Source organism: Oncorhynchus masou, chromosome 21, assembly GCF_036934945.1.
Source record: "Oncorhynchus masou masou isolate Uvic2021 chromosome 21, UVic_Omas_1.1, whole genome shotgun sequence".
NCBI lineage: Eukaryota > Metazoa > Chordata > Actinopteri > Salmoniformes > Salmonidae > Oncorhynchus > Oncorhynchus masou.
Window position 1 is genome coordinate 36,820,607 of NC_088232.1, and position 24,444 is coordinate 36,845,050.

General features: G+C 42.9%; 1 protein-coding gene across 1 annotated transcript; it reads left to right on the plus strand.

Annotated features, from left to right (window-relative positions):
• The first annotated feature begins 31 nt into the window (after window positions 1-31).
• On the plus strand, window positions 32-23,361 carry ppp1r14d (protein phosphatase 1 regulatory inhibitor subunit 14D). Its single transcript, XM_064928346.1, has 4 exons — window positions 32-463; window positions 22,238-22,318; window positions 22,727-22,759; window positions 22,955-23,361. Exons 1-4 carry the CDS (start codon window positions 275-277, stop codon window positions 23,021-23,023), a joined length of 372 nt encoding a protein of 123 aa, XP_064784418.1. The 5' UTR covers window positions 32-274; the 3' UTR covers window positions 23,024-23,361.
• The last annotated feature ends 1,083 nt before the right edge of the window (window positions 23,362-24,444 follow it).

Here is a 24,444-nt window from a genome sequence, read left to right on the forward strand (position 1 = left end):
ACCATCCTCCACAGGCAGCGAGCTTGCAAGGGAGGGTGCGAGGGAGGGAGAGAGAGGGAAGGAAAGAACTAGAGAGAGAGACGAGCAGACAGAGATAGACAGAGCAAGCAAGTAAGATAGATAGGTAGGAGAACTAGAGCAAGAGAAGAAGAAAAAGAGCGAGCACACAAGAAAGACAGCAAAGAGAGAGGGTGGGAGTGAGAGCACCAGCGACAGAGGGAGATATAGAACGGGAGAGACAGCTCTGTGTTTCCTCAGCTGTTTTCCCGAGGCCATGGCAGGCATGGCGTCGGAGCCAGGCACCCAGTCCAGGGTGATGTTCCAGTCTGCAGACAAAACAGAGGAGCCTCCACATCGCAAACTGGGCAAGCTGACCGTCAAATACAACCGTAAGGACCTGCAGAGGAGGCTGGATATCGAGGAGTGGATTGACGATCAGCTGCACCTGCTCTTTGACTGTGAGGTAGGTCGTACAAGGCTGCTACAGGCACAGTTACCTAGGTCCCACGGGCTGTGTGGGTAGAACGCAGGGGAGGTACGGAGCAGCACAGGTGCCTGAGGAGGGTTACACAACATGTGAAGCAAAAAGAGAGGGAGAGTGGAGTGTCTGAACAGAGGTGTGGCTGTGTGTGCATTGATCCAGGCTTCATTTACTGGCAGCAAATTATTTCCCCACAGTGCTTTGATGTTAAGCACAGAAAATAGAGCTCTGATTGGTAGTTTTCTTGGGGGTTGTGTAACAAACAAGTGATAAGATACGCATTATATTACCATCATATTAGGATGATTATACATCATATTAAATGATTGTATACCCTTTCCTGATCGCTGAATGGACATACATACAGTATTCAAGAGATAACCAAATATTATGTAACATAAATATAGTGATTGGCTGATACAATCACCCTTTTCCTTATTAATGAACACTAAACAGACAGTACTATTGTGGCAGCAACCTCTGTCCTCACAAGATGAGCATCAACCCCCCTGTGACATGGGTTCAGACAGGGAGGCAAATCTCTGTTGCCTCTGGACAGTTTGCTATCAGAACACATCTAAGAACTTGAGGTTTACAGCCTAGATCTCGACAGGGAGGCTGCCTATATAATTATCTACTTAAGGCCAGGACTGCACACCACAAATGGAGACACTGTGCATTTGCATAATTGATTTAATAGATTATGACTGGGACCCCTGTGTGGAGATCGTAGGACCCCCGTGTCATAACTGCACTGCTATTCAGAGGCTGCAACAATTTGCTGGGAATGCTATGGCAACAGAAGTCTGGCTCCCACATGAAGAGGGATGGCACAGCGGAGTCAGAGGGATGTCTTCAGGAGCATGGGCGTCCACCTAATGATGGAGATCATATGACAACACAGCAGTTGTGGAAAAAGTACTAAATCGTCATACTTGAGTAAAAGTAAAGATACCTTTAATAGAAAATTAGTCAAGTAAAAGTGAAAATCACCCAGTAAAATACAACTTGAGTAAAAGTCTGGAAGTATCTGATTTTAAATGTGTTTAAGTACAGTGGTAGAAAAAGTTAATTCAATTGTCATACATTAAATTCTGGATATTAAAGGCCCAGTGCAGTCAAAATGTGATATTCATGAGTTTTAGAAATATTTACACAATATGAGGTTGGAATAATACTGTGAAATTGTGAAAATTATGATAATGCCCTTTTTGTGTAAGAGCTGTTTGAAAAGACCACCTGAAATGTCAACCTATTTTGGTGGGACTTCACCAGGTGGTAAATTAGTTAATTAGTTTTAAACCTCTCTGCCAATGACAGGTAGTTTTCAGTTATACCCTCCCCACTCAGACCACTCTCAGACCATCCTAGCTAAATTCTGGCTTGAGAAATTACTCTTTGCTAAGATTGCTAAGAAGCTATTTTTGTTTATTTTGGAGCATTTTAATTTAAAACAATCACAGGAAGGTACCTAGTTGTTGTCCAGAAATGATTTGATATTGAGATAAAAAAAAATTAGCTGCATTGGACCTTTAAGCCAGCCAGACAAGACAAATGTATATATTTTTAGGAACAGACATTGGCACACTCCAACACTCAGAAATAATTTAGAAATGCAGTATTTGCGTTTAGTGAGTCCGCCCAATCAGAGGCAGTAGGGATGACAATGTGTTACATTGATAGGTGTGTGAATTTGACCATATTGTTGTCCTGCCTGAGCATTCAAAAGTACTTTTGGGTGTCATGGAAAATGCATGGGAGTAAAAAGTACATATTTTCTTTAGGAATGTAATGGAGTAAAAGTTGTCAATATAAATAGTAAAGTACAGATACCCCAAACAAACGACTTAAGTTGTACTTTAAAGTATTTTTACTTAAGTACTTTACACCACTGTAACAGCCTCTGTTTGAAGCTGGATTGGGGTAGGTGGGGGTGGAGGAGGGTGATGTTTCACATTTTACTGTCCTGATGGAGGAGAAACTTAGGCTGGGGCAATGAGTGACCACAGATGGTCTGAGTGCCTCCAAGCAAAACATTCTCCTCCACTGCCAAAAAATACTCTGCATATGGCTTACTGATACTTCAGGGCATGAGAGAGCATCACATGTGAGTGGTGTCCTCATGAAAGTTTTAGTTCCTGAGAATAGCTACAGTGGGGCAAAAAAGTATTTAGTCAGCCACCAATTGTGCAAGTTCTCCCACTTAAAAAGATGAGAGAGGCCTGTAATTTTCATCATAGGTACACTTCAACTATGACAGACAAAATGAGAAAAAGAAATCCAGAAAATCACATTGTAGGATTTTTTATGAATTTATTTGCAAATAACTGGCCTACCTGGTTAAATAAAGGTGAAATAAAATAAATTAAAAAACACTGATATGGGAGGGAGAGACATTTATTACACCCAGTCTGCACAGGAGGTTGGTGGCACCTTAATTGGGGAGGACTGGCTCATGGTAATGGCTGGAGTGGAATAGGTGGAATGGTATCAAATAGATCAAACACATGGTTTCCGTGTGTTTGATGCCATTCCATTTGTTCCGTTCCAGCCATTATTATGAGCCGTCCATTATTCCAGCCTCCACTGCCATTCTGGTGGCAGACACCCAGCGTCTCCTCCCAGTGTCTCCACCAGATCTGGCCAGTAGAGAGCCCATGCATGTGAGCTAAGCCTGGGGGATTTTAATAAAACCACTGTAATAGCGGTTGGCATTTTGTAAGGTTTGCATTACCCTTATTCCTAAATATATATATATATATATTTGAGAGTCTTCAAAGTAGCCAACCTTTGCCTTGATGACAGCTTTTCACACTCTTGGCATTCTCTCAACCAGCTTCATGAGGAATGCATTTCAATTACCAGGTGTTCCTTGTTCTTTGCTTCTGGCCATTTTGAGCCTGTAATCGAACCCACAAATGCTGATGCTCCATCTGACCCACTCACCCAAATGCTGACCCACCCATCTGCACCTAGTCTAAAGAAGGCCAGTTTTATTGCTTCTTTAATCAGGACAACAGTTTTCAGCTCTGCTAACATAATTGCAAATGGGTTTTCTAATGATCAATTACCCTTTTAAAATGATCAACTTGGAATAGCTAACACAATGTGCCATTGGAACACAGGAGTGATGGTTGCTTATAATGGGCCTCTGTACGCCTATGTAGATATTCCAGTTTTTACAAATCTGCCAATTCCAGCTACAATAGTCATTGACAACATTAACAATGTCTACACTATTTCTGATCAATTTTATGTTATTTTAATGGATAAAAAAATGGCCTATCTTTCAAAAACAAGGACATTTAAGTGACCCCAAACTTTTGAACGGTAGTATAGATATATATATACACACACACATACATACAAACATCCCTGAAATGCATCATGGTATACTGTTGTGGAATCTCAATGAAGTCAGTCTTGCTTGCTATTTACAATTTTCATGCCAATGTATAGAGTTGACATACCATTATCATAAGTATCAGTACAGCAGACGTTATGAACATATAATCAGTACAAGACTAATGTTATTAGGCTCAACTGTTTGAGTTCCAGACTGCACTAATTCGTCTTGGGGAATCCCGGAGAGAGAAGGCCCTTCATGACAGAGGGATGGGATCCCTGCATGATTGATGAGATAAGACAGTAGCAGTAACAGTACCTCGACAGTACTCCTTTGTTATTGTAGCTGTCTGGTAGATACAGTCTTTGTATTTCAATTGTAGCACAGCCCTGTATGGATAAAACATTATGACTAGGGCCAGCAAGGTTTCCTGGGCAGGTCATCAGTCAGAAAAAAAACCTCATGGCCCTAAGTATGTCCTAACGCTGAGGATTTAAGGAGCTATTGTTTTCATGTCAGATTTCAGTGGTGTCTTGACAAACTCCAGTCTGAGGTGGATTAGTTGTTTGGTAGACACCACCCACTGCTGTGGCCGGGGGAGACATGGTTGGTCCATGAGCCTTGGTTAATGGCATTAATTTCACATGAACTCAGGGGAAGGTAAGTTTAGCTGTGGTTGGGTACTCTGACTCTTCCGTGAAGAAGCATTTACTGTCAGCCCCCTGTGTAACGGGTGCGTATTGATGGCACGGAAGTCAGGCGCAGGAGAATTGAACTTGGTATAAACAGTGTTGTTTAATAAATGTTTCACAAAACTCCAAAACATACAAAATCATAAAAGTGGGCACAATACCCGTCATGCACCAACACATAAACAATCTCCGACAAGGACATGAGGGGAAACAGGGTTAAATACACAACATGTAATTGATGGGATTGGAACCAGGTGTGAAAGACAAGACAAAACCAATGGAAAATAAAAATTGATCAGTGATGGCTAGAAGGTCGGAGACGTCGACCGCCGAACACCGCCCGAACAAGGAGGGTGTTCGGCAAAAGTCATGACACCCTATGTCAATAGCTGAGTTATTTAGAGACATCTAATGTCTACAAGTAGCCAGCTGGTTGGGTCTGAGTAGCAGTGGCACTGAACCATATCGCTGACTTCACACCTTTAAAAAAGAGATATATATATATATTTTTTTACTTTGTTTATTGGATTTTCAACAAAATTGTACTTGTGTCACGGCCGTCATATGGAGACCAAGGCGCAGCGTGGTAAGCGAACATAACTCTTTAATAAAAGAGAGAACACTGAACGGATCTAAACAAAATGAACCATGAAGCAATATGGCTAGTGCAGACCTGAACCTGAACCTATATGGCTTTGGTTCTGGACTCCGCCCCCCTTCTTTACACTGAGTCCGCTCTTGTAGCACTGACCCGTGGATCATCGCCGGAGGCTTTGCACTGCGGATCCTCGCCGTAGGCCCCGGGCTGGGGACCCTCCCTGCATGGATCATCGCTGGAGACCCCGGGCTGGGGACCGTCGCCGGAGGTTCCGGACTGTGACCCGTCGCCGGACGCTCCGGACTGTGACCCGTCGCCGGAGGTTCCGGACTGTGACCCGACGCCGGACGCTCTGGACTGTGACCCGTCGCCGGACGCTCTGGGCTGTGACCCGTCACCGGACGCTCTGGACTGTGACCCGTCGCCGGAGGTTCCGGACTGTGACCCATCGCCGGATGCTCTGGACTGTGACCCGTCGCCAGACGCTCTGGACTGTGACCGTTCGCCGGAAGCTCTGGACTGTGACCCGCCGCCGGACGCTCTGGACTGTGACCCGTCGCCGGACGCTCTGGACTGTGACCCGTCGCCGGAGGTTCCGGACTGTGACCCGTCGCCGGATGCTCTGGACTGTGACCCGTCGCCAGACGCTCTGGACTGTGACCGTTCGCCGGAAGCTCTGGACTGTGACCCGTCGCCGGACGCTCTGGACTGTGACCCGTTGCCCGGATGCTCTGGACTGGGTACTGTCGCCGGCCGCTCTGGACTGGGTACTGTCGCCGGACGCTCTGGACTGGGTACTGTCGCCGGACGCTCTGGACTGTGTACTGTCGCCGGACGCTCTGGGCTACCGAGGCGCAGTGTAGGCCTGGTGCCGGAACTGGTGGTACCGGGCTGAGGACACGTACCTCAGGGCGAGTGCGGAGAGGAGGTGTACCCTCATGTTGACGCCGTTCCTCCTGCGCTATCTCCACCTGCTTCCATGGCAGGGTCTTGTCCCCTGCCATTACCTCCTCCCAGGTCCAGGATGTCTTCCACTCCGCTTTCTCCCGGGTCCAAGATGTCCACTCCTTTTTTCGCACGCTGCTTGGTCCTTTTTTGGTGGGTTGTTCTGTCATGGTCGTCATAAGCGAATATAACTCTTTAATAAAAGAGAGAACACTGAACAAAACGAACCGTGAAGCAATATGGCTAGTGCAGAACAGGCAACTAAACATAGAACAACCCACAAAATTACCAAGGAATATGGCTACCTAAATATGGTTCCCAATCAGAGACAACAATAAACAGCTGCCTCTGATAGAGAACCAATCTAGGCAACCATAGACATATAAACACCTAGACATTCAAAACCCCTAGACAATACAAAACTAAACAAACCACCCTTGTCACACCCTGATCTAACCAAATAATAAAGAAAACAAAGATAACTAAGGTCAGGGCGTGACAACTTGTAAGTTATTTGGTAGTAATATAAAACAACAAATCAAAGACAACAATACAGCAAAACAAAGAGTGAGACAGAAATATAACAACACAAAAAACTAAGACAATAACATATTTATTTTGATACAGTTGTTACAGGTCAACTCGCACAGATAATACAGTCCTCCTTAACATCCGAGATACCATATATACACATACTAGGCCTCTTACATCACCGATTTATAAATATAAATATACATCACTCTGAAACTGCAGGGAAATGTAGTCATTTAACATTTCCAACTTTATGCAATTCAAAACGGATTTAATCCAAACCGCATGAGAATACAGAGGATTTCCATCTAAGTAAAATTAATTGTCTCGTTAACAAAGTGACTAAGGCAATTACATCCTTATTCATTTTGGTCAGTTGTAATGTGGGTAAGGAAACCACAAAAAAATGCAATAAAAGGGTTTGGTTCGTTCTGTGTGGCGCTTAATTCTGAAAGTGTGTTAAAGATGTCTTTCCAGAAACCAACAAGAGATGGGCAACACCAAAACATGTGTACATGATTAGCAGGACACTGGTTACATCATACACAATTAGGGTTCACATCCTTGTAAATTTTGGATAATCTTGCTTTGGTCCAGTGAGCCCTATGAATGAGTTTGCATTGAATAAGACCGTGCTGAGCACAAATAGAAGAGGTATGTACCCTTTTGAGTGCCCCTTCCCATAGTTCATCTGATATTTCCTCACCCTGTTCCTCCTCCCATGAGTATTTAATATTGTTTTATGAGGTGGTTTGTTGTGAGCCAATTTGACTGTAGATTATTGACAAGGTGCCTTTCAGAGTAGGAAGTGGGATAAGAAATGTGTCAAACTGTGTTTCACCAGGAAGTGTGGGGAATCGGGGATCTTTGCTTTGGACCTAACTCCGGACATGTAAGAACCTAAAGAAATTATGTCTGGGGAGACCACATTCAGCTGATAATTGTTCAAACGTACTAAATGTATTGTTAATATAAAGATCCCTAAATATTTTAATACAGAGACTAGACCATGTTGTGAAAGCACCATCAACCATAGATGGGGGAAAAGCTGGGTTTGTGGCTACCGGAGCGAAATAAGAGGTTGTCTGAAACCCAAAGTGGCGTCTAAATTGATTCCAGATCTTCAATGTTGTTTTGACACATGTATTTTCGGTGGAGGAGGAGTAAGGGCCTGTTATGGAGGAGCGAGGGAAGACAATGATGCCGGTATAAATGAGGCGGCCTCCATCTCTAGCCAAATTGGGGGTGGGGGTATCTCTCTGCTCTGCAACCAGTACTGAATGATCCTAAGGTTAATAGATAATAATAATAGAATCAATAATAGGATCTAAAACCCGGTAGCGCTAGACGGCCATCTGGTTTGGGCCTCTGCAAAAGCTGTTTTCGTAAAAGCTTTTTGTCCCATATAAAAGGAAGAATTAGGCCGTCGATCTTTTTGAAAAGCATTTTGGGAAGAAAAATAGGTAGGCACTTATAGAGATAAAAGAATTTAGGGAGAGTATTCATTTCAATATAATTAATTATTGCGACTAAGGAGAGGTGTAGCAAAGACCAGCGTTCCAAATCGCCCTTACGGGTTAAAAGAGGAGCAAAGTTGGCCTGATAAAGGTTTTCAAATCTGATTGTGAAGTGCAGCACGATATAAATACAACTACTGTGAGCAATTTTAAATAGGAAGTTATGTAAAGGGACATTTTTGACGGCTACATTGTGCTGCATCAATTCGCTTTTACTGAGATTCAGTTTATACCCTGATAAGTGACCGAAGGATGTGAAAGTGGCAAGGGCAGCAAGAACAGAAACATGACTGTCGGATGTGTATAATAGTAAATAATCTGCATATAAAGAGTTTGTGTTCGTGTCAGTATCTGACTATACCTTTGATGAGGGGGTTGGAGCAAAGTGCTGCTGCAAGGTGTTTTATGGCGAGGGCAAGCAGTAAGGGACATAAATGGCAACCCTGGCGTGTCGATCATTGCAAAGGGAAGCAATCTGATTGAGAGTTATTAGTCCTGACAGAGGCTTGAGGGGATTATTACAGAGGTCTTATCCAAGTAATGAATTTGGAGCCAAAGCCAAATTTATTTAAGGTGCAAAAAATGTATTTCCATTAGAGGTCGACCAATTATGATTTTTCAACGCCGATACCGATACCAATTATTGGAGGACCAAAACAATCCGATACCGATTAATCGTTCGATTTTCTTATTTATTTGTAAGAGTGACAATTACAACAATACTGAATGAACACTTATTTTAACTTAATTTAATACATCAACAAAATCGATTTAGCCTCAAATAAATAATGAAACTGTTCAATTTGGTTTAAATAATGCAAAACAAAGTGTTGGAGAAAAAAGTAAAAGTGCAATATGTGCCATGTAAGAAAGCTAACGTTTAAGTTCCTTGCTCAGAACATGAGAAGATATGAAAGCTGGTGGTTCCTTTTAACATGAGTCTTCAATATTCCCAGGTAAGAAGTTTAAGGTTTTAGTTCTTCTAGGAATTATAGGACTATTTCTCTCTATACGATTTGTATTTCATATACCTTTGACTATTGGATGTTCTTATAGGCACTTTAGTATTGCCAGTGTAACAGTATAGCTTCCATCCCTCTCCTTGCCGCTACCTGGGCTCGAACCAGGAACACATTGACAACAGCCACCCTCGAAGCAGCGTTACCCATGCAGAGCAATGGGAACAACCACTCCAAGTCTCAGAGCGAGTGACGTTTGAAAAGCGATTAGCGCGCACCCCGCTAACTAGCTAGCCATTTCACATCGGTTACACCAGTCTAAACTCAGGAGTTGATAGGCTTGAAGTCATAAACAGCGCAATGCTTGAAGCATTGCGAAGAGCTGCTGGTAAAACGCACGAAAGTGCTGTTTGAATGAATGCTTACGAGCCTGCTGGTAACTACCATCGCTCAGTCAGACTGCTCTATCAAATCATAGACTTAATTATAACATAATAACACACAGAAATACTAGCCTTAGGTCATTAATATGGTCGAATCCGGAAACTATAATTTCGATAACAAAACCTTTATTATTTCAGTGAAATACGGAACCGTTACGTATTTTATCTAACGGATGGCATCCCTAAGTCTAAATATTGCTTTTACATTGCACAACCTCCAATGTTATGTCATAATTACGTAATCTGGCAAATTAGTTCGCAATGAGCCAGGCGGCCCAAACTGTTGCATATACCCTGTCTCTGCATGCAATGAATGCAAGAGAAGTGACACAATTTCACCTGGTTAATATTGCCAGCTAACCTTTCTTTTAGCTGAATATGCAGGTTTTAAAATATATACTTCTGTGTATAGATTTTAAGAAAGGCATTGATGTTCATGGTTAGGTACACGTTGGAGCAACGACAGTCCTTTTTCGCAAATGTGCACCGAATCGATTATATACAACACAGGACACGCTAGATAAACTAGTAATATCATCAACCATGTGTAGTTATAACTAGTGATTATGATTGATTGATTGATTGTTTTTTATAAGATAAGTTTAATGCTAGCTAGCAACTTACCTTGGCTTCTTACTGCATTCGCATAACTGTTCGTTTGTCGTGTATAGTTTCCGTATCAAATAAAATGAATCACAACTACGCTGCATTTTGGTCCGCTCCTCCTTCCCACAACGAAAGCCGTGACAGAATCACCCACCACAACAGGACCAAGCGGCGTGGTAACAGGCAAAAGAAACAGCAGGAGCAACAAAAGAAGGAATGGACATGGGAGGACGAATTAGACGGAGAAGGACCCTTGGATCAGCCTGGAGAATATCGCCGTCCCAAGGAAGAACTGGAGGCGGTGAAAGCGGAGAGGCGCTGGTATGAGGAGGCAGCACGGCGAAGCGGATGGAAGCCCGAGAGTCAGCCCCAAAAATGTATTGGGGGGTGGCTCAGGGAGAGTGTGGCAGAGTCAGGAGTCAGACCTGAGCCCACTCTCCCTGTTTATCGTGAGGAGCAAAGGAGGAGACCAGAACCAGAGCCGGTGTTGGAGGTGAGCGAAACAGAGACCGTGAAGGAGTTAATGGGGAAATTGGAGGAGAGAGTAATGAGGGAGTTGCTGTGTTGGTGCTTTAAATATGGAATTCGCCCGACGGGGATTTGATGACACCTGGGTCAGTGCTCCATACTCGTCCTGAGGTGCGTGCTAGTCGGCTGGTGAAGTTGGTGCCAGCCTCACGCACCAGGCCTCCTGTGCACTTCCCTAGCCTTGCATGTCCTGTGCCAGCACTGCTTTCAAGATCTCCAGTACGCCTTCACGGTCTAGCCCATCCTGTGCCACCTCCACACACCAGCCCTCCGATGGCAGCTCCCCGCACCAGGCTTCCTGTGCGTGTCCTCGGCCCAGTACCACCAGTGCCAGCACCACTCATCAGGCCTACAGTGCACCTCGCCTCTCCAGCGCTGCCGGAGCCTTCCTCCTCTCCTGCGCTGCCGGAGTCTCCCGCCTGTTCAGCGCAGTCAGAGCCTTCCTCCTCTACAGCGCTTACAGAGTCTCCCGCCTGTTCAGCGCAGCCAGAGCCTTCCTCCTCTCCTGCGCTGCTGGAGTCTCCCGCCTGTTTAGCGCTGCCAGAGCCTTCCGCCTCTACAGCGTTGCCGGAGTCTCCTGCCTGTTTAGCGCAGCCAGAGCTGCCAGCCTGCATGGAGCAGGCAGAGCTGCCAGTCTGCATGAAGCAGCCAGAGCTGTCAGTCTGCATGGAGCAGCCAGAGCTGTCAGTCTGCATGGAGCAGCCAGAGCTGTCAGTCTGCATGGAGCAGCCAGAGCTGTCAGTCTGCATGGAGCAGCCAGAGCTGTCAGTCTTCATGGAACAGCCAGAGCTGCCAGTCTGCATGGAGCAGCCGGAGCTGCCAGTCTGCATGGAGCTGCCAGTCTGCAAGGAGCTGCCAGTCTGCAAGGAGCTGCCAGTCTGCAAGGAGCTGCCAGAGCTGCCAGTCAGCATGGAGCAGCCAGAGCCGCCAGTCAGCATGAAGCAGCCAGAGCTGCCAGTCAGCATGGAGCAGCCAAAGCCGTCAGTCTGCCAGGATCTGCCAGTCAGCCAGACTCTTCCAGATCTGCCAGTCAACCAGACTCTTCCAGATCTACCAGTAATCCAGACTCTTCCAGATCTGCCAGTCAGCCAGACTCTTCCAGATCTGCCAGTCAGCCAGACTCTTCCAGATCTGCCAGTCAACCAGACTCTTCCAGATCTGCCAGTCAACCAGACTCTTCCAGATCCGCCAGTCAGCCAGACTCTTCCAGATCCGCCAGTCAACCAGACTCTTCCAGATCCGCCAGTCAACCAGACTCTTCCAGATCTGCCAGTCAGCCAGACTCTTCCAGATCCGCCAGTCAACCAGACTCTTCCAGATCCGCCAGTCAGCCAGACTCTTCCAGATCCTCCAGTCAGCCAGGATCTGCCAGAGCCTTCCTCCTCTCCTGTGCTGCCGGAGTCTCCCGCCTGTCCGGCGCTGCTGCCGGGGTCTCCCGCCTGTCCGGCGCTGCTGCCGGGGTCTCCCGCCTGTCCGGCGCTGTTGCCGGGGTCTCACGCCTGCCCGGCGCTGCTGCCGGAGTCTCCCGCCTGTCCGGCGCTGCTGCCGGAGTCTGAAGAGCCCCTCTGTCCCGAGCTGTCCCTCTGTCCCGAGCTGCCCCCCTGTCCCGAGCTGCCCCTCTGTCCCGTGTTGTTAAGTAGGGTTGCCGTGGATGGGAGTTGCATGGTTCAGGTTTTGCGGAAAAAAAGAAAAAAAAGGCAAAATCGGCATCCAAAAATACCCATTTCCGATTGTTATGAAAACTTGAAATTGGCCCCAATTAATCGGCCATTCCAATTAATCGGTCGACCTCTAATTTCCGTTCCGCCCGGGCGAAGGCTTTTTCTGCATCCAGGGATATAATGGCTTCAGAGTCATTGGTGACAGAGGGATTATATATAATATTAAATAATCGTCGAAGATTGAAGAATGAGTGTCTATTTTTAATAAATCCTGTTTGACCCAGAGAGATAATTGATGGGAGGACTGTTTCCAGACTCATTGCCAGAAGTTGGCTAGAATTTTGTTGTCGACATTTATCAGGCTAACTGGATTGTATGATACACAGTCAAGAGGGTCTTTGTTTTTATAAAGAAAAGACAAATGGTTGCCTGAGTGAGAGAGTCTGTGGGAGAGCAGCATTTCAAAATGCTTCATTGTACATTTCAATTAGAATAGGGGCTATTTTGGAGAGAAGCTTTTTTCTAAAACTCTGCTGAGTAGCCATCAGGCCCTGAGCTTCTTCCGGATTGAAGGGATTTGACAGCTTTAGACAATTCTTCAACAGTGATCGGCTGCTCTAATTTCTTTTGACCAAATCCCAGCTGACAGAAGGCACAGCAAGTGAATGGAAGAAATCATCCAATTCCAACATATCCACTTTACTTTCAGAAGTATATAAAGACTGGTACAATCTCTTGAACTCATCACTGATCCCCCTAGGATCTAATGTTATCCCAGACGATTTACGAATTTTAGGAATCTGGTGTGATGATGATCGTTGGCGTAACTTGTGAGCTAATAATTTACTGGCTTTATCTCCTTGCTCGTAGTGCTCCTAGACTTGACAAGCAGTTCAGTAACCTGGTCTATTAAAAATGTGTCAAATTCTGCTTGCAAAGTTAAACGCTCCTTATAACTATCTGGAGATGGTGAAACGACTTAAATGTCATCTAATTGGGCAATACAGCGTGTTTGTTCTCATGTGCGGTGTAGGAAATAATTTTACCTCTGATATACAGTAAGCTTTCAAAGTTTCCAAGAGAGTAGACACATAGATGTTTTGGGTTCTATTTGTACTTATGAAAAAGTAAATTTGACACAAAACAAAATTGACAGTGTTCATTACTGAGCAGTGGAGTATTTAGCCGCCAAGGCGGCCGCAGGTTGTCAACAGTTTGAAAGATCACTTCCATAGTAACAGGGGCGTGGTCAGATACATTGGATTATATGAACATGAAGACATGGAATGGAGAAGTCTGTCATCTACAAGGAAGTCGTCTATGCACGTAAAAGTGTGGTGAACCGATGAGATAAAAGAGTATGCTTTTCCAAATTGATTAAACATTCTCCGAGGGTCTGAAACTTCAAATGTAGACATAACTGTTCGGACAACTCCATCTGATGTTGACAAGGTAATAGGTTTAGTGGAGGATCGATCAAAATGTGGGTCTAACCAACAGTTAAAGTCACCACCTAAGATCAACATATGGGAGGGCATATCGGGAGTGTAGAAAAAAACGATTTGAAGAAATCACCATTGTCCCAACAAGGAGCATAAATATTAACAAGAAGTACATTCGTATTGAGCAGCGTACCACTGACAATTATGTATCTACCATGTGGATCTGCGATCACATTAGAACTTGTAAAAGGTACCAATCTGTGAAGTAAAATAGCCACCCCTCTTGCCTTATTCTGAAATGAGTAATGGAACATCTGACCCACCCATCTGCACCTAAGACATGACTGTTGTGATGCCTTCACATGAGTTTCTTGGGGAAAGATGATGTGAGCTTTCAGTTAATGAAGGTGGTGTAGCACCTTACTACGTTTAACTGGGTTATTGATGCCCCTACAATTCCAAGTAAGAAAATTAAAACCATTCCCTCCAGCTGGATGGGCTACACTAGGCTGAGTTATGTCTCAAGAGAGAGAGGACGTGTAAAGGGCAAAGTACAATGTAAACTAAAGATCGTAGTTGACCCTAATAGCTCAAATTTGAAAAACAAAGACAAGCGACGAAGTGCAAAAAAACATTAAAAACTATATACAACTAAAGAGGGAAAAAACCCTTCTCTCACAACCTCCCTTGCCAAAGCATCTCCCCAACTGAGATGCAAGCAAAACCTTAAATACAAAAAAAGTTTAGAGCAAAGCATGATAATTTAACCAGAGTAAACCATTTAACCAGAGTAAACCAAACATGCATAGATTGGTCCCCAGTAGAGTCTAAGGAAAACTCACCTTGGTTAAGAGAGGTTTAAGATCAATAAAATTGGTAAAACTGCGACTGAACCATGAAAACAGCCAGACATTGGCAATAGATTAAAAAAAAGAACAAGATCAAGGCTTAGGGCTTAGATCAAAATAAAACAGTAATGATACAAATTAAAAGCAATAATGTGAGTGGAATAAAGAATATGTATATGCATATCTGCATTGTATCACATTATAGTGGGGAGTCAACTGTATACTCACCAACGTGGGTTGGTTATGAAAAGAAAAAAAGAACGACATTCAAGTGTCAATGAACCCAGCAAAGTTGGCTTCGCTAGCCAACCAGTCTGCCAGCTGGCCTGCTAACGAGCCTGCTAACAAGACCAGCTAACCAACCATTTGTACCATACAATGCGGTACAACAGCCGCTTTCACGTGCTTGTTGATGAAATCGGCCGCTAGAGCCGGGTCCTCGAATCTGTTCGTGGAGCCGTCCGGTAAAGTCACACTCAGAACTGTAGGGTAGATGAGGCCAAATTTCATGCCTGGGCAGGCTTGCAGCTGGCGCTTCACAGCTCCGAAGTTAGCCCGCTTCTTAGCCACAGTCGTGGTGTAGTCTGCAAATATCAAGACTCTTTTACCCTTGTAGAGGAGAGGATATGCTTCTCTCGATCTACAAAGTATGTCATTGCAGACGTGAAAGAAGTGCACCCTGATGACAAATGGTCATGGGGTTCTCCATCCCGAGGTTGGCTACGCAGGGTGCGGTGGGCCCGGGCTAGCAGCGGCTTCTCCTCCAGGCCGAGCAGCTCCTGAAGCAGCTGGGCCATGAACTCCGTCGGTCCTGGGCCCTCCACTCCCTCTGGTATTCCATTAAGACTAATGTTGTTCCTCCGCATTCTACTTTCCATATCTTCGGATCTATTGTCAAGGTATGCCACCCTAGTTTTTAATGAGCCAACATTAGCCTCTAGCTCGCTAATGCAATGCTGTGGTCTGTAGCATCGCACTCCAGCTCCAATAAGGCAGCTCCGTAGGCGTCAAGCTTATTCTGTTTACTCTCTATAGATTTTTTAAGCTTGTCTTTGACCATTGATATCTCTGACCTGAGATTGGTAGAGAGAGTCAATTTTGAGGCTGCCCATCACGGAGTGTAGCAGCTCCCCAGTCAGTGTTCCCGTGGGGCTGACATTAGCCGTAGCATCCGGTGGCGGAGGTGAATCAGGAGAGGGTGCGTGCTTGCCTGCTCTTGCATACTCCGTTTTTGGCCAGGTAGATGACATTACAAACTTACATTTCTCAGACTTGATCTGAATTGTTTAGAGGTCTCTTCAGACACCTGACCAAACAGAAATATATACAATTTTGCAAGGTTAAATATATACATTTGGTCACTAACTCAGGAACGATAGGGAAACGCGTTCTACATCCTTGGCTTCCAACAGTGCCACCCCCCGACTTCACACTTTTTAGGAAAATAGTTGCTATTCTTATAGGTGTGACAAAACACTCATTCAAGAGTAGGGAAAAAGATACTTAAACACACTTCAAAAGAACATATTGTCCTTTACTCTTTATAAATATAATTCAGAGTGCAGTTAGGTCATTATTAATTTACAAATGTAAGTCAATAAGGCTTGAATTTCAATGTATACAGTACTAAATGCTTGATGCCTCTTTAACTCGTTACAGCCTCTGCACAATACAGATGACCTCAGATTATCAATATGCGTATGACCTGTGACCCTTCTGTTTTGGTATATTTTGATTGGTTGGTAGCATTTTGATTGGTTCCTGGGAAAGGTTTCCTATAGATCTCAGAGTATTATCAACCAATAACACTGATTGGTTTAGGTAACCTAGTTCTGTCCAATAACAATACGAACATTGGTTTGTGATGTGGTCATAGTGTTTCTGGGATACAAGCAAAGTGGAAAATGTAGCTTGAATGAGTACTACTGGACTATGATGTGATTACTGTTGTCAATGTTTACTTTATATGGTAATGAATCCTCAATTCCACACATTTTTTCATGAACAATGTAGCTGTCAACATTAATTTTATTGTCAGACTAGCTTTACTAAATTCAAAAGCGCTGTCGGGACATTTTCAGTCCCAGCTCCAGATAAAACATTTCTTTGACCACAAAAAAATTCTCAAACGAAAAGCATCAACAACACACAATATAAAACATTAAAGAACTACTAGAAGGGTTGCAAAGGCATTCTCCTGACAATAACAAATTCATAATTCTTCCTTCCACCTGACGTTGTTGCACTCATTGATATTCTGTTGTACTGTTCATCTCAAGGCAGTCAGACAGAGGGAGGATCACTGCATCAGTGGTTTGCAGGCCCAGCACGGCACGGCCCTGCTTTTGTTGAATAATGCCAGTCCGCAGCAGAATCAAAAACAGTCAGACCTGGCAGCATTTATCAATTAGAGGGACACACAGGGGACCCTGGTCTCTTCCACCACTCAGCAATAGCCTCATTGATGATCTCTCTCCTCATCCAGAAACCTGCCATCCTCAACAGACCTGGCTTTAAAACCCCCAACTGGAAAATTACAAAGGGCCCCCACCTGCTGACTCCAGATATTTTCTTGCTCAGCCATCTGTGGTCTGAAGTGAGCCATCATCATTTCCTCTCAGTAAATGGTCTTCAAAGGGGAGATATCAGCCAGAATATAGATGGATTACCGTTACATTAGTATTTGTTTTAGTTATTTTGGTCTGGGAGTGGATTTGCAATGTTTCTCAAAGTTGGCAGACACTCATGTACAGTATATATTGGGTATGTAATTTGCATTGCTAGGAGATTACTGAATTACTTTGGAATCTGTTAACACAGCCTACTAAGTTAATAAGATAATTATATTTACAGATGAGCGTCAAGTTACATTAATCTAAGACAAATCAAGAAATCTGTAATTAATGTAGATGTTTTTGCAGAGGAGAACATATTCGTGCAATCTTACATCTAGCTAAGGTGTTTGTGCAGTATTTCTCAAGTAAAAAAATATGCATGAAAAACTAATTAGTGCACTGCATAGTCTATCCTCTCGAGTCGGGAAAGTCTGGCTGTGCACTCAGGACTGATTTCGAAAAACAATAACATGTCTACAACTTCATAAAATTGCAAGCAGTCTATCTTAAATAAAGCACAAGGTGCTCAATGTTTATCAGGGGCGGCAGGTAGCCTAGTGGTTAGAGCGTTGGGCCAGTAACCGAAAGGTTGCTAGATTGAATCCCTGAGCTGACAAGATAAAAAATCTGTCGTTCTGCCCCTGATCAAGGCAGTTAACCCACTGTTCCCAGGCCGTCATTGTAAATAAGAATTTGTTCTTAACTGACTTGCCTAGTTAAATAAAAGGTTAAATTAAAATTAATTATCAGCAGGGTTGGTTAGTTTACTTTCTAAATCTAATCAGTTACGAGATACCTGTCCAAAATTGTAATCAGTAACATAATTTTGGATTACCCAAACTCAGTAACGTTATCTGATTACATTAAGTTACTTTTAGATTACTTTCCCCTGAAGAGGCATTAGAAGAAGACAAAAATGTATGTTACCAATTGAATGACATCTATTGCAGGATAAATCAATGTTAAAGATTACATACTGTAGCTGGCAAAATATGGATGCTTCTTCTAACCCATCACTTTCTACTACATTTAATAATATGATAACATTTTATTTTTACATTAAAAACCAAAGTCTATCAGAATTCCAAGTCATTCCAATAAATGTCATGGCCCTTGATCTTCAAGAATAGGACTTCGAAATATAGAAGTATAGATCATCCAAATTGTTTTACCTGAGCACAACCCCAAAACTAAAGACTTATTTACCAGGCCTACTCTGCTGATTATGATTTTGTTGTCATGGAGGACTGACTGGGTTCATGGAATGACTTGCTTTGAACATTACTGAAAAGTGCTATTTATATGTGAAAAGGGAATGCCATATGTTGCATTTGCTATAGGCCTATTGTTTACCTTTTTGTCGGTGACACTTTGATAACTTGAAAATGTGCAGCTGTTTAAAGGGCAATTCCACATATGAAACAATAACAAAACGGTCGCCCCGCCTCCGTTTTGGTAAAAAGCTGAGGGATGATACTCGATAAATGTAACCACGCTCATATTAATAGACAGAACTATGGATGCAAGGACTGCCCATCCATGATATCAAAAGTATTGTTTTAAACATGGTATAAGGCTATACCGTGTTTGTTTACATTTACAATGTTTACAAACATTGGGGGGAAACAAGCTTATATTTTGGGTTCTCATGGAGTGTGACAGTTGAACTATGCTCATGAGGCATTTATAAGTTATATTCTAAAGAATCAATGTATATTTACAGTACCAGTCAAAAGTTTGAATACACCTATTCATTCCAGGGTTTTTCTTTATTTTTTACTATTTTCTACATTGTAGAATAGTGAAGATATCCAAATGATGAAATAACACATATGGAATCACGTCTTATCAAAAACATGTAAAACAAATCAAAATATATTTCATATTTTAGATTCTTCAAAGTAGCCACCCTTTGCCTTGATGACAGTTTGCAATGTGATGCAGGGTCTTAGACCGCTGCGCCACTCGGAAAGTTTCATCCACAAAGTTTTTCATGCTTATTAATTGCCTTGCGCAAAGTATGAAAATTCTAAAATACTACACAGGACTCTTAAATAATTTAAATGTGAATGATTTTTTTTTATCACAGAAACAATGAGGAAAATATGGAAAAAAATAATGAAATAATTAAATGTTAATTATATAAAGCAGCCCATGTAATCATCTGCCAGAGAGTAGCCCCAATCGGCCCGAGCCCCCCCAAGTAATACATTTGGGCCAGATAACTCACACCGGAATCGGCCCGAGCTCAATCCCCGCATCCTAGCCATAAGTAATACTGTTGAAGGTGGCCCAAACTCTGATTCTCACCCGAGTGGCCTGACTCAGCCGGAATTGGCCCAGATCCACTGTGCTAGCTGGGTAGCGACTCCTGTGGCGGGCCAGACACATTCACACTGACACGGGCACCATGTGTACAGTGTTTCCTCTGACATTAACATTTTTTGGGGGTGAATGGGTATAATATTTATGTATAAATATAGAATAGTAATATTTAAAATGACTAAACCGGGTAATTTTGTATACATTTATTTAAATTTGCATCGGGCCGCTTCTGGGGGGATTCTGGTAGATGCCGGCAAAGTCGGCTGAATTCCAGTAGGCTGAAAGGACCCGATGTACTTGGGCCGATTCTGGGCAGTCATTCATTTTTCTTTCCAGGCCGAGTCCGACACCCAATTCCGGGTCGATTTCAATCAGTCCCTGTCCCCTGGAAGAGGGCTGCTTCTGGGTCAATTCCTCATTGCTAGCTGGGATCCCCAACCCTGTTCATCAGTGCCCAAAATCACTTGCTAGCTAGCTAGATTCCAACTTTGTGTTTGTAAATTAAGCTAGCAACTAGTAATTTGCTAAAAACAGTTACAGAGTTTAATGGCTCTGATACGAGAAAGCTGAGGATGGATCAACAACATTGTAGTTACTCTACAATACTAAACGAAGGAAGCCTGTACAGAATAAAAAATATTCCAAAAACATGTATCCTATTTGCAGCAAGGCACTAAAGCAATGCTGCAAAGAATGGGGCAAAGCAATTAACTATTTGTCCTGAATATAGCGTGTTATGTTTGGGGCAAATCCAATACCTTACTGAGAACCACTCTTCATATTTTCATGCATAGTGGTGGCTAAGCACAGGCAAAATCCTAGAGGAAAACCTGGTTCAGTCTGCTTTCCACCACACACTTCACCTTTCAGCAGGACAATAACCTAAAACACAAGGCCAAATCTACACTGGAGTTGTTTTTTGTTGTTGTTTTTTTAACCTTTATTTAACTTGTTTACCAAGAATGTTCCAGAGTGGCCAAGTTACAGTTTCAACTTAAATCTACTTGAAAGTCTATGACAAGACCTGATCAACAACCAATTTGACAGAGCTTGAATTATTTTTAAAATAGTCATTGGCAAATGTTGCACAATCCAGGTGTGGAAAGCAAAGATTTCTAAAAACATGTTTTCACTTTGTCATTATGTGGTATTGTGTGTAGATGGGTGAGAGAAAAAATATATTTAATCCATTTTGAGTTCAGGCTGTAACACAACAAAATGTGCAATAAGTCAAGGGGTATGAATACTTCCTGAAGGCACATTAGGCCTAGAGACTAATCTTGCGCAGGACATTTGCTATATAAAGGAATGAGCCCTGTTTAAGGAAGCTGAAACTCTTGCAATCTTATATCATAAACATTTAAACCGGAGTGATTCTTACTTTATTGGTTATGCAAAATGCCAGCTGGGTAAATCATCCATGAAATTAGATGATGTCGTGGAGAATCTTAACAAAATGTAACACTTACAAGAACTTGTGAATTCAATATAGGCTTTTAATACAAACATATCAGAAGCCTAGATGGTCCGCGGAACACACACTTTTTCAGAGCACTGGCTCTGATTTATACACATACAACATATGAGTCCATCCCACATGCACATGAAGTTACTTCCCTCAGTCCATCTGCCACCATTATATCCCAATCTGTGCATCCTGCTTGTTCAGCTCGATAATGCCCATATCTGCTTTCAGTCAAGTTATAATGGTGACAAGACCTCTTCAACCCAAAAATAATACATGCCTATCTTATGCTATGGGCCCCCTTACGTTCAGCCTGGTGTGTTCTTTGGTATGTCTGTCGTTATTAGGACTAGTAGACTATGTGTCTCTTCTGACATTCCTTCAGCATCTTCATGTCCTAAAAATATATGGCCTATGTCTATAGTCCATCAGTTGGTCATTTGGCTGACCCCCTCCTTTGTATGTCCCTCTGACCTTGGTTTGTCCAGCTGTCCTATGCTCTCATGGCCTTACTCTGGCCTCCTGTCCTATACAATAGCCAATGCATTTTACCAGAATGGCAACTGCACTCTAAGTGTATCTTTCTCTTGTGTTACAGTATTATGTTCCTCCCTATATGTACATCTTTCTCCCACAATGGCGGTTGCCTATCCTTCGCCCCTGGTCTCTCGTTCTTGCCTGAATGCTTCTATCATCAATCTCATCATTGTTAGTAATATAATTATTATTATTTTTATACCACTATGTAATGCAAATATAATAACATCCACAACTAAGTTGTAGTCAGAATACATAAGTTAGAATACATCGACAACCTTTTAATGTGGAAAAATTACAATTTGACGTCATTTTAGGTTACACGTAAATTATTGTTGTAGTGGTACATCATGCATGGCTTTTAAACGTGGTACTTGGAGACTCATTCTCTTTGGTACCGTTATGAATTAAATATGTTAAACTGGTTTGTAAACACTGTGGGTTGGCAGAGAGCGCCAGTCATCTATGTCTGCATGGCTGGTAAAAAAACAATGTTCCAGTGTCTGCCTGTGGTGGTATGGTTGTGTGTATTGGGCTCCAAAGAGGTCCATTGTCTCTGACCACTTTTTTCTGTCCCTCCCTCCCTCCTTCCCTCCCTCCGTCCGTCCGTCCGTCTGTCTGTCCGTCTGTCTGTCTGTCTGTCTGTCTGTCTGTCTGTCCGTCCGTCCGTCCGTCTGTCCGTCTGTCCGTCCGTCCAGGAGGAGGAGATGCCAGAGTTAGAGATTGACATAGATGAGCTGCTGGAGCTGTCAGACGTGGAGCAGAGATCCAGACTGCAGGTTAGTACACTACAAACAGGTTGCCCCTGGGAGGAGCTCAGCTCAGGCACCAACACAGTGTTGTCAGTTGGCCTTGCCCATCATTTACTCCAGAACACAGAGACATCCAGTCTGACAATCTTGAGCCGTATAAAACAATCTCATTAAAAGAAAAACATAGACAGGGAAAACATACTGTAGACATTTTCCAGTCAAGAGGCCATTTTGTGGGTCACAGTATGAGCCAATACTTATACTTCAGCCATGCCCTTGTTTATACTTTACACATAAACCCAGGAATATTCAACGAAGTAGGGTAATTGCTTTACAAGCACTTGACCCCAGTTGGTGTGCTTGCACAATATTTGATGTGAAAGAGCAATGTCCACATCAGTTACTGAGGCCTTGTTTGTTTCTGACCATTTACAGGAGTTACTGCAGGAATGTGGCAAGCCTAAAGAGGTGAGACACAACAAGCAATCGCTATAGCCTTGGTCATGTACTCGAAAACGAAACAAAAGTCTGCTAAGTGTTTGTTCTTTACAAAGAAATGGTTGCAATTCAATGGTTCACTGCTCCTACACAGACTCAGAAAGAGTTTTACAGTCAACTGCTTAAACAGGTAGCGTTATCTAGTTTTTTCTTCTTCCCTCTCAGGACTTTATTGATGGGCTGCTTTATCGGATTAAGGGCCTACGCAAAATGTCAGGACCCCTAAAGAAATAATGAGAGGTCAAATCAAGAATCAAGACAATGTAAAGCTCCCTCGCCATTACCTTGTATTCTGGATGTCTGTCTGTGCAGTTACATGTTAATGGGACCTTCTCTCTGCACACGTGGGTCAATGTTGGTCTGTAAAGAGAACAGTGGGTTTTGATTAGTGTTTTATATTACTTTGTTTTTGGACCGTTTTAACATTTTGATTCCCCTCAATACAAATAATGCACCAGTAATTAAATGTATTGTCTATTACCCACGTGGAAAGTTTTTGTGTATTTATGTACATATATTTTTGTTCTGTTAACAGTGTTGTATGTCAATAAAACTTAACATTTTCAAGACAAGGCTTGGGATGTCTATCTATTGTATATGGCTGACTTGTCATTTTGTAGAAGGATAAAGCTAGTCAGTGTATAATAAACATCAAAACAGCATTGTTCTTAAAGCTACACGCTTCACATTGAAAACTCTATAAGAGACGAGAGGAAGAGATTGAATAGTCAATGGCAGCAGAAGTAGGGCAACGGGAATGGCAGCCCCCACAGCCCTAAGGCAGTTTTGCTACACAATGGTACTGCCAACCTTTCCAATACTGTTTTCACCCTTCAAAATATAATTCCACTCAACACCAGTGGATAAATCAGCATTATTGAGGGGCAATGTTACGTTTTAAGCACTCTAAAATCGCTCTAACAATTCTGCATGTTTGCACCTTGTTTCTGCATGTTTGCACCTTGTTTCTGCATGTTTGCACCTTGTTTCTGCATGTTTGCAACACACAGATGTTTCTACACATATTACACATAAAACACATAAATTCATGTTTTTTTGGTTAAATTACATCACTCTCCCTCCTACGCTTATGAAGTCATACATATTCTCATTCTCACTATGAGTCTGAAATTCCTTTTATTTGTGATCAGAGGTAGTGTCTAATTGAAACATATGACTTGACTGAAAATGACAGCATGTCAGCAGCACAGGCAACAACTATAGCATATACGTGGTCCATTATCTCTATATGCATCCATTATGACTGTCCATTTCCTTCCTGTGGTCACTGTGTGGGATAACCAAGGTAAGCAAACACAGAGAGGGCCTTTATCTGGGCCTTAATGGACTAAATCCCTGGAGGTGAGCTTCATTATGGCTCTCCAGAGTGAGCCAGACAGTAATGTACCCTGATAAAACTGCACTCTGCCCTTCTCTCTGTCTGTCATACACTAAAGGTAATTTGGCAAAGAGCTCCATTAAAGTAATTCTCCTGATTTTTCATCCTCCTTTCCAACCTTTCTGAAACTGTGGCTGTCCTAGTGTATGATTGGAGAGCCCCTAGAGGGGTATGTCCAAAGAGATCCTATTAAATTCCACTGAGTATACCAAACATTAGGTACACCTTCCTAATATTCATCCCAGTCAGTCTGTCA